The following is a 12,306-nucleotide window of genomic DNA, read 5'->3' as shown; positions in this document are numbered from 1 at the left end:
CGTTGTGGCTCAGTTTGATATTAATTATTCGTCCGACCCGTGTTGTTTATTTGTTTTGGTTTTTATATTCGGTAGCTAGAGTCGTTGTCGGATACCACATTGCACCCTAGCTGCATGCCGATCAACCATCGCTTATTTGCTTCCGTGGCCGAATCTGCAGTTGGACCATGTCTGTAGTATTGTGAACAGTGGTGCAGTCGGTAATAAATTTCAAAGGTAATTGCTACTGAGATTATAAAGAGTTCTAATTGTAAATGTAAAATGATACTCAATAGGTAATCAATACTGATAGGAAATAAAGTTAGTTGTATTATAATTGTATGTATAAATTATATTAATTTATGTTATCCAACCCCCATGTTTGTTTTTGCATCCTTTGTAGTGAGTGGGTCATTGGCATATTTTTCTTTGCCTCTAGAAAATGTTCAGTTCGCCTCGCCACTGGTAGTGCAATAATTTAATTTATCAATTCAAAATTGATATCTAACTTCCAATTAAGACAACAATTATGACTATCTAAATAAATGTATAATAATTTTACATGAAATGTCTAGAATTTCTTCTCAAATTGTATTGTATATTTATTGAATAAATGAGTATAATAATTAATAACGAAAATAATACAATTACTATAGCTAAAGGTAAGACTATTTTCTTAATAAGAAATTCGTGCTGTATAGACGTTTAGTATCTTGGTTTTTATGTTTCTGAAAACGAGCATGGCAGTTGAAAAAGGTTATGAGTAAAAGAGCGTGCAGTAGTACATATCATCGTGTATTGTGTATGTATTTAGTTTTCCGCGACGTTGTTTACACGCGATTTGAAAACGGAATAAACAATATAATAATAACAATAATAATGATGATAGTAATAATAAGACATGAATATATTTTTAACGGGACTTTTCGGGACTTTTCGGTCGTTTTTCCCCTCTTTTTTTTCTCTCTATCTTTTTCCATGTACGCAATAATACTGTACAGACACATTAACGGTATACGATGGCGGAGGGTAGGCGTTTAGATTGCATAATAATATATAGCGCAGTAATGCGACGACGACGATGGTTAACCCGTGCGGCGCTAAAAGACTTTGACGTGGTAACTGTGTAAAAAAAATATCCGAAAAAAACTATGCATGTTATACAGAAGCTATATATTTATATAAGTTATAAACAACCACCGAATTATCGCGGCTGACCGCCCGTCATCGTTCTACATACGATTTTACACATTTTACGAATAATTGATATATCATATAAATATATATAATATATATATAAGTGAGTGAATTCTGCCGGACGAGTCGTAATTAAAAAATCATGGCTGAACAAGATCAAGTAAGTTGTCGAAAATGTTCATTGTCGCGTAGAATGCAGTTTTTGTATAAGTCTTAAAGTTATTATTTTTTTAGATATTCTACTATGTATGTTCTTGTATTCTAAATGGTATCTTTTATTATTCGGATTTTTCAACATAAAAATACGATTTAAAATTGTAGTTGATATTAATTATAGGTAGGTATAAATAATATCGTTAAATTATTTTTATCTTTATACTCGTAGTTGCAGGTATAATATTATAATAACCATGTGATATAATATTATTGTTATATATGATAGTCGTTAAGACGTTAACGTAAGTACATTGATGTGTACTCTGTACACACGTCATGTTGTATTATTATGTTGTTATGTACACATGTGTATATGTCTATGATAATAAAATATTTGTAAACATAATAATAATCGATATCGTATATACAAAATGTATAGTGTAGTGAGTAGTGACTAGTGATGGTTATGGAAAAATAAATAAATAAATAATAATAATAATAATAATTTGAATTTATTATAAAAACACAAAAAATAAATACTTGTTTGTTGAGCGTATGTTTTTGTTAACTTTTATCGTCTTTAGTATAACCTTTTAGAGTGCAACAGAAGTACGTTTAAAATGATTTGGTCCATTATTACGCTAATATAAATTATAAATAATTATCAAAACCACTAATCAGGGCTGTGGATTTAATACACAAAAAAACAGAAAATACCTACGACTATAATACGAAAAATAACGAAAATACGAATATATTACAAAATATGCGAAATTATGCAAAACAAACTAATTAAAATGTATGTATTTAAAATGATGTTTGTTTTAAAAAATACTATTATTAAATTATACTTGTAAATTTTTAAATATTATGTAATTATACATAATATTACTATGGAAAAAATGTAGGTAAATACCTAAATTACATAACAAAAAATCATTTTTGAATCAATTTATTAATAAAAAAACTTTTCGAATAAATATATTTACGAGTATAACATTATTTAATAGCATAAAACGTCAAATTTATTCTTATCAACCTAAAAATGAAGTGTGTAATGATCTAAGCGGTTATCATTAATTATTTTATTACATACATTATTTATTTTTCTCCATAGTTACTATATATTTAGGGTTTATGCATTTTTTTAATTTGAAATTTTTTATCGTTATCATTTTTTAATTTTTTTTTAAATATACTACGTTAAATTTTACAAAAATACGTTTTTAATTTAATAATTCAAACCTGAATATAAATATAAAAAATAATATAATATAATATAATAAATTCAATACATAAAAATGTATACCGTAAAACACTGGATATACATAGATTTATAGAATCTATATAAATACATAATATTTTAAAAAAAATCAAAAATATTATTGCCTAGAGTAAATTCATAATAATATAAAATACATAAAAGTTTAAGTTCATATTATTTATTAATAATATTTTTAAATAATAACAAAATAATTATAAGAAGACACTACAGTACTACACCCGCATGTGTTGTCTCCGTCTTACAAATGTAAAACATAGCAAAAGCTGTTTTGTGCGGGATAGAACCACTCAAGCTGTAGTGATAGTTAAGACTTCAAATTGATATATATATATATATAATATACTTAAGAACATTATCTGTGAAATATCGTTTTTATTTTTTTGATATCATTAGTACCTAGGAAAAATTGTCTTATTGTTTCAAAATACATTAATTTTGAACTTTAATAACTTTTTTTTTAGTTACGATATCTAAACAATAAAAACGACATTTCCAGCCAATGATCTCTTTTTTATGTGGTAAAAATTTCGTTTATTTTTGTTATTACTGTAGCCTTCTCGGTTCTTTCACGCGCAAAACAGTTTTTGCTGTGTTTTACATTTGTAAGACGAAGATAACACAATATATCGTTATTTATTGTTTAAATAAGTAATTTAATACAAATTGGAACTTAAAATCTCTATAAAAAGTAATTGTTTAAATACATGTTTTAGATTTTATGGTTTTAGTTTGAACTACTTATGAAGAATCTTACATTAAATTTTCAAAACTTTTAAATACAAAATAAAATACATTTTTAACTACAAAATAATTTGCAATTTTTTACAATGTTGACGAATTTCTTCATAATTTTAACTTCAAATGCATATAAAAAATTTGTGCCTAGGTATTTATAATATTTTTCTACAAATTAAAGAATAACTTTTACGGGATCTTATATTAAATTCTTGAAAAAGTTGACCCAATGAAAAAAGTGAATAATTTTTTATTGACATTTTTCGAAAAAAAAATTTAAATAGCTCATGCTTATAATTAACTCAAAAAGAATTAAACAATTTTAAAAAGGAGATAAAATTTGAATATCATGTAATGTCAAAAACATTTGAGCTTGAAATGCTCATAAAAAATTAATTTGAGTTTTTGGTATAGAATTTTTATTTGATTTATGAATTGAAAAACTAATAAAGATCTTTGTATGAAATATTAAAATCTTAGGTAAAACAAAAAAAATTATGAATTTCTAACCACAAAATAATTTGCTAATTTCCGCAATTTTTATTAATTATGTCAACATTATAACTTAAAGTGCTTATTAAGAATTGTGACTACAGATTTTCGTTATTTTTTAATTTATAAATTAACAACTTATAAGGAACTTTATATTGAATTTTCTAGCATTTCTATTCAGAAAATAATTTTAATCGACATTTATGTTTAAACAAAAAAAACTAAGAAAATTTCTTATACTTACTATAAAATATAAAATACAAAATATAAATATCTCAACAATTATTCAAATATTTTGAACATTTTATAGTAAATGTAAACTGATAATAGGTATAAACATTTTGTGAAAAAATCAAGTATCTATACGGTTATTTGTTTTGAATTATATCAAATTTACGTAAAAACTTTATTTTTCCTTACATTTTTAAGTTTGTCTTCTCTAAAGTACAAACTAAATCCAATTTAATATTTTAATATATCCCAAACCACGCCCTTTTTGAATATTGAAGCATGTTATCGTATACTCATACACACAAAAAAAATTCGAATTTTAATCGAGCAGTCAGTCAATTAGATATAAATGTTATTAAATATTATTATAACTTATAATTATAAGTACATATTTAAAATATAGGTAACTAGGTAAGTGGTGTAATATTATAGTAAACCAAAATTTATTTGATAGCTTTCTAGTGAGCTATAACCGTTCAATGCGCCACTCAACTCATCGAAACTTTAAACAAAAAAATAATAACAGTATTGTGGCAATTATGATGAGAAGTGAAGTGAGTTATTGAAATTGCGGCTATAAGCCGCTTTCTGAAACCTTCTTTATCGATAATACTATAAATTATTATAATCCATAATGAATACTGTTCTCGGTATCTACACAAACTATTTGAACAGCACGGAAGTAACCAGCGGTCAGTATTTGTTTTGATAGACTATAAAGTATAAACAAAATGTATCGATACGTATCATTTAAATCTGATAAAAATAATAATATGTCTACCCATCAGACGGAAAAAAGTAATTTTCCAATAATGCTTCGACCGCCATGGAAAATTAAACTTTCGGTGCAGGCGTGACAATAAAATCTTTTTTCTTTTCATAACTATGTGCAAACAACATCATCGTTATCGTCAATAAACACATAATAATGTTTTAACTTAATCATCAATACCGTTTTATAAAATGTTAATATATTACAACTATAATGTTACCTATCTTTTTTCCATTGAAAATCATCGCTAATGTCGTGTTCTTCATTTTTTTCCGCTAACACGATACTTTCATTAGCTCTTTTCGTCAAACCAATTACGGTGTCTAGTCGTGTCTTGACACCCGTCCTGTAAATAAAATAGGTAGGTAACACTGACGGATATTTTTTAGAAATTGTTTTCGAAAAAAATTTCGAATTTTTCAATATTTTTTTTACACGTAAATATTTATATTACCTTTTTTGCGAGATGAACTCATGTTATGATCATATTTAATTAAAATTCAAGTGACTAGTGAATCATAATAATAGTAAATGAGTAGATTTAAATAAACATTAAGCTATTAAGTAATCCATAGCTTTAGGCCAAGTTGAAAATATCTCGTATACCATAGTATTTCAATTCTTAAAAATGTACTAATTTTAAGATAATATTAAAAGTGACAATAATGTGACAGTCTCCATTATCATGCGCCACTTGAATAAAAGTCTCGGGTGACCAACCGATTTTAAGTTTTTACAGTTGTTGACTGAGTATGTTGTATATGTATATGAAACAATACAAGTTGATTCAATGAGAATGTTCCACTACGCAACCCTTTTATTTTCAATAATGCATTTATTCTAAATATAGGATTTTTAGAATTTTTAAATATTGTATTTAAAAATTAAAAGACCATATTTTCAAATTCTTTATATTTTTTTTTCAAATGAGAAACGTAAAAATTGTACTGACAGAGGTCACTATGGTGAAACAAATTCCACATTTTAAAAAATGTGTAAGAAATAAATAATAATCAGATGATTTGAAATTTTCAAAAAAAAAAAATTATCACTTAAAAATAAATGTACAAATTAACTTAATTTAAATATAATTAATCCAAAATTAAGCTAATATCTTTTTAGTTGACACTCAAACAATTAAATATCTCTCTATATATAGGTACTATTATTGTTTATATTATGTGTGTAGGTTATCTGGTTATATACTTATATATATTATTCTCTTTTGGCTTTTATTGAGTAACTGCACGAATAACGAGTAACGTTTAAGTCACATCAAACTTTCAAGAAATGGCAAAAGAAATAAGGTAGTATATAAAACATAATAATCACGTGTGACAAACTGGCAACGCATTGTTTCAAAAGAATTTGAAACAAAAAAAAATTCAGAAAGTTTATCTGTACTTATATTCTAATATAATAGGTATAATACTATAATATAATAATTAATAATAGATATTACGATAAACAATATAGTTTTATGTAAACCAAAAACCTTTTAATTCGTGTTCCAGTGATAAAAGTCAATAATATAATAGATTAACACTTTAATTCGTTGCGTGAATGTCGTCATGGGAACTAGATGATACCATGAAGTAAGAGTGATCGGTAAAACACCTTCGCAACAGCAGGACGGGGTGAAAGGTGAACCACTATTTTTCAGGTGTTCATACAATATAGCGCATCGTGTATACTCAGCTACCTATTGTTATACAGTTATATAAATCGTTAATCATTCTTCCGATCTTACCGCGCGTAATATAGGTAATGGATCTGCGTTTAAACTGTATACCGTATACGTATTGTGTACGGTTGACGAATGTTATAAGTTATAACCCATAATAAAATAATACTGTATAGTAGTATATAATACGGATTTTGTTCGATTTCACACACACACGTCAATGGCGTCAATGGCAGCGCCTTTCAACCGCGTTAAAAGGCGTCGAATAAAAGTCAAAAGGTTAAACTCCGACGCACAGGTCAGTACTATATACACGTCCACACTACACACGTATATCTAAATCCGTTGATTTCGAACACCATGTGCGGTAAATACACCAGAGTATTTTTATCGAATAATAAGTGTATAGTGTCCTGTATAGCAGTGCAATTACCTTATATTCAAACTGAGTGATCTGCGTTTTCTATAATTTAATTTTTAAAAAAAAGTCAAATTCGTATTATCTTATTATGTATGCTTTTATAATACATGGTAACATATTTTTAGAGTAGGTGATTATGGGAGCATACAACTTGTTTAACTCAAGCCATTTAAAAACGAATTGATGCCGCACTGCGCGTATACATCGATCGTACAATATTATTTCAACACAATAATAATATATGACTCCAAACTTCGGTTTCGGTCTTATACCGTTTTACTTGCTGTAACTATAATAAAATATCTATATTATGTTATTGTAATATAAATGTGTATTGACATAATAGTAATAATAACGACGATATATAATACTCATGATACATAAAATAAATCTGTTTGACTGTTTTACGTATACACGATATACGCGTATATTGTACCTATAAGATGATGATTTACGTTTATAAAGTTTGATATCTATTACTTATATTATATTTAGGTTATCTATAATATACGTGCAATAAACCCGTATATTATTGTATTCGGTATCGGTTGTATCTATATGAATTTATATATACAATAAGGTAATTCACCAACCATGTTCGCTCGTTTTTATATTAAATAATGCAATCTTTTTTTGTAATACTTAAGAAGGGTTCTATGATGATATAAATTATAAACTTTTATTTATCAAATGGAAACCTACCTTTCTACTGTACATTGTCTAGCACATAATATTTCTGAAAATGTTGATGTATCAAAATTCAAAATCCAAATTCAAATGAGTAGTTTTCGGGTTATTTATTTTTGTAAACTGATATAGGATGATTGATGATAGATTAGGGTGATGTGAGGGTTAGGTTAGGTTAGGTCAGGTGGTAAAAATTTATTTATTTAACGGGCTAGGCTTTTTTTTTTTAATGATGTGGTTTGATAGCAAATTATAAAGTTAACTAAGTAGACACATGTATAATTAAGTAAATTATACAACAATTAAATAGGAAAAAAAATGTTTAACTAAAATATGTATTGGCGTTCGACAGCGGGGTTTATTGTTAGCTAAATATTTTAATAGTTTGTGTCGACATGAGGGACACAAAGAGGTGGTAGATTGAGTGAAACACTGAAGTGGATTATTTTATACTGGATAAAGATTATTAAATTAAATTTATATTTTTGTAAAACCATTTTTAAAAACTATTGTCTTTGTTATACACATTTTAACAAATGCGAAACTATTCGTTTGAATTTTGAATAAGGTACAATGAAATGTATAGAAAATTATTCTCTTTATCATTTACAGTAGAAAAGAGGGGGTTCTCTTTTGAAAAACAGAAGTTTGTATCATCAATATTAAGCACTTTCCTTAAGTTTAGTATAGAAAACCTCAATAATTTGAAAATATGATGTTTATAGGTATTAAAAATATTACAAAAGTTATATTTTGAATAAGTTTGTTATTGCAGAAAAAAACTGGAGGTGTATATGTTTGGTGAATCACCCTGTATGTAGCCATTTTTACAACGGCAAGCAAATTATTCACTGTCGTCGTCGTAAAACGTCACACAGATATTCCAAGTGTGCACACACGGAAATTCGCGTGCCGGTTAGGAAAATAAATTATGGGAATTTTTTTTTCATTTAAGTCACTGCATTTACGATATAAACAATACGAAAACTGTATATACATAATTTAATAGTCTAGTTTTTATATAAGTATGTATTATAACTGGCAAACCTAAATACTATACCTATTGATATGCATATATATGCATTTAATATAAACCACACACGTCATATTATTTTTGGAACAAGAAGTTGTTCAGTTATCCGATGGATATCAAGCGTGCAATGATACATATATTATCGTATATGCATCATTTATCATCGATATCATATTATTTATTCTCGGTTTTTCGTCACGATACGCGCTCTGTTATACGCCTACATAGCTGCATACAATATATCATGTTTAGTATTTACTTACGACTCCGTGCCACTGTACGTCCGATTCCGATAGTTTCTGTACGCGAATACAATATATTAACATAGATATACCTGCAGTTACATATTATATACGACAAAAATAATATTTATTGTATAATATTAGTGAGGTTAAAAATTATCATTTGAAATGCTTTTACCGAATCCCGAGGACGATCCCGAATCAAAAGAACAAGACATAGACTTTACGTCATTGCCATTAAACGAAGCGCTGCAAGTGAGTCTTAATAAAATTTTAATTCCAATATATTGTTACTTAATGAAACTTAGACAATCGTATGTATAAACATTTAGACTTAGGGACAAATTAGAAAACGAATTATTTTACTTGTTAACGAGTTACATAAAATTTGCGAAATGTTGATACCAATTTATTAGAATCCAGTGAGATCATGTTGGGGGTATTTAACAGAAATAATTTTAAAAAAAAATGTACTATTATTAAATTTATTCAGCGCGTATTTATTATAGGTACTTATGTAAAAGTCTTTAGAGTTAAATTTGAAGCAAACTATGAATTAATTTATATTAATCATTCATTGGTATCGATAAACACAATTACAGCAATTTATTCCTATCAAATATAAAATTCTCCGATTTTTGTATTTTTTAGAGACGCCGAGAAGAATGCGAGCGAAAAGCCAGACGGGGGGAAATGGACCCTCGTCTGGAGTTCACGTTCCAATTACTCATTGACCACACTGGTCTACCGAGAAATTCCGTCATGGATTATGTGTTCGAATCCAACATGGTATATAAATATGTTATTTAAATACAGACTGCGTGCAACTGTCAACAAATTAAATTCGTTTAACAATTTTTCTTTAAACTTATATTTAAGTTGGATCAGATCAACGAGTTATTCCTGCCACACGGTAGATCTAAACTAATGTGGTTCTATCAAGATGTTGAAGTCGAAGATACCGAATCGTTCGAAATGGCGGTAATATAATACGCATAATGATTAAATATCACGAATCGCAATTTAATATTAATTTATTCATCACATAATATTTATTTAAAAACCAATTTGCATAATTTTAAAAACTAAAAAAAATGCCGGATTTTTTTTTAATTTGTACAGAATACTCGTACATACTAAATTTATCAATTAATTTAATTATATTTATGAAGGCGTATAATAGACTATATAGAGTATAGACAATTTGAAATAATACCTAAGTGCAGCAACTTCACAGTTAAAATTGTGAAGTGTAGGCTTTAGGGTATATTCATCACGTAGGTATAACGATTATATATAGGTGCTCTATTTTTTCATTAACGCATACAAAAATCTTATAACTTATTTTTCCTAGGAATGTCTACAAAAATACGTATTTACTATACAAATACCTACGAAAATAAACTATATTCACTTTTTATTGATCATCTTGCTCGTCAAAATGAACAAATAAATAAATAAATATTATTGACTGAAATAATATTTCCAGCTAAGGAATATTTTTTGACATATCAAAAAATAATTAACCTAAAAAAAATGTGTCTGAAAAGTACGATGATGTAAATTTTGTATATGTATACATCCAAAGCATTTAAAGAAAGCAAAACAAAATATGATTTTCAAAAACATTTGACATTATACATTACCTGCGTAATAAAATTTATTACTAATAAGTAATAATCATCATAAACTAAAAATAAAACGGCAACTAGGAAATCCGATAAATACACAATAGGAGTATAGGACTACATGTTGAGTTGTAACTTATCATTGAGTTGGTCACTGTAATGGATTAATGGATTTGTTAAATTATAATTCGCCAATTGAATACGAAAGACGGTTCTAAGCAGAGGTTTATCAGCGTGTATAAGGTATAACTAATATAACTAGAAGTACATTTTATGTTTTTATGATATATTTTATATTAGAATAATTTATTTTCCTAATAGTAATACAGTAGATTAAATTAAATATGCTGAAAATATCAAATTTACTATAATAAATAGTTAATTTAGTTTAAAAATATAGAAAATTTCATTGAGTAATAAATCATAATTTATAAAGGTAATAGTAGAATGTTTTAAGTTTTTGAACGTCAAATTAAAATTATTGGAATCATTGTTGTACGCGAGAATACCTATCCAATTTCATCAATATTTTAACTTGAAACGTTCATAAAAATATTTGTGAAATTATACTCCATATTTTTTTGAAATTCTTGTAAGTAATATGTTCTATATTATATCCTTCCATTCAATTTTAAAATTTAAAATATAAATATTAAAAAATGTTATGAATTTTTAACTAAAGATAATTTGTACATTTTCATGATTTTAAGAAATACAAAATATTTAATTGTTTTATATATATATAATAATTAATTTATTAATTGTAAATAGCGTGTAAATTTTGTAATAAAAATCGAGGTTAAAATAAAGAGTTTTACAAAGTATTCAGTTTTATGTAAAACATTCCTGGTGAGAGTTTGTCCATCACTAACGTATATTTACGTATTATTTTTCATATATTCATGATTTTTTTTTTTTTACAATTACAACATAGGTTAAAACTTCACTATTAACCTGATACTAGTTTTGCTGTCATATTCAGGTTCAGTTAAAGCCCAATAATAGCAGCAGAAACCTTCAACGAAGACTCAGCATAATGTCAAAGCCCAAAAAAAAGAAACTCTTCCTCACAGATGGTTGGGAAGTCGGGTTGACAGGAATTTGCATTTACATCATCCGTCTTAATACCACCAAACAGTTGCCAGAAGAAGGTTTTCACAAAGATTTGATCTGTGGAACTCTGGACGCGGAAAAAAAAGGATTGGTCAAGAGCATTGCCAAAATCATTGAATATGTGTTCATACCAGCATTAGCCATACCACAAACAGCCGACGAACCTTCTGACGATCAACCAGACTGCCCGTTGATCAAAAGCCAATTGCTCCCTGAGCTAAGATCGTTCTGCAGCTGTTTGAAAGGTATAATTTATAATGATATTTTAATAATAAACATTTTAATTTTTTCCGGAAAAAGTAAAACAGCACAAAAACATGTATGCATATTGAGATCAATATACGATATTAAATTAATATTTTTAAATAGATATATTATAACTGCATATTTGATATTAGTATAGGTACGAATTATGTCTCAAATTGCAATATGTCAAAAGGCACACAAATTGTGTTTTGATAAAAATTCAATTATTAAAAATATTTTAATTTATATAATTTTTCAATTGTTGCCATTACGTATTTATTTATATTTTTTCACCCTTAATTTATATTAATCATAATAATTTTTAAATATAACGAAACCACATAATATTTTATTTCTGTGTGAAATATTATATGTGAATCTATAATATTATGATTTGAATTAATA

General features: G+C 26.7%; 1 protein-coding gene across 3 annotated transcripts in view; it reads left to right on the top strand.

Annotated features, from left to right (window-relative positions):
* Positions 1–79: 79 nt before the first annotated feature.
* LOC132919988 (dynein axonemal heavy chain 5) overlaps positions 80–12,306 on the top strand; it is a 37,312-nt gene continuing 25,085 nt past the window's right edge. For 2 of the 3 annotated variants that reach the window (XM_060981965.1, XM_060981964.1), the window contains exons 1-4: positions 8,934–9,169; positions 9,566–9,703; positions 9,794–9,895; positions 11,525–11,900. In XM_060981965.1, the coding sequence (XP_060837948.1) occupies positions 9,083–9,169; positions 9,566–9,703; positions 9,794–9,895; positions 11,525–11,900 (703 nt within the window). In that variant the 5' untranslated portion in view covers positions 8,934–9,082. Of the gene's footprint in view, positions 217–8,933; positions 9,170–9,565; positions 9,704–9,793; positions 9,896–11,524; positions 11,901–12,306 lie in introns of those variants that run through there. The other variant, XM_060981966.1, reaches the window with a different exon arrangement.

The sequence above is a fragment of the Rhopalosiphum padi genome, chromosome 2 (genome assembly GCF_020882245.1).
Source record: "Rhopalosiphum padi isolate XX-2018 chromosome 2, ASM2088224v1, whole genome shotgun sequence".
Classification (NCBI taxonomy): Eukaryota; Metazoa; Arthropoda; class Insecta; order Hemiptera; family Aphididae; genus Rhopalosiphum; species Rhopalosiphum padi.
The sequence above is the reverse complement of the archived record's forward strand: the minus strand, read 5'-3'. Positions and strand labels throughout refer to the sequence as shown.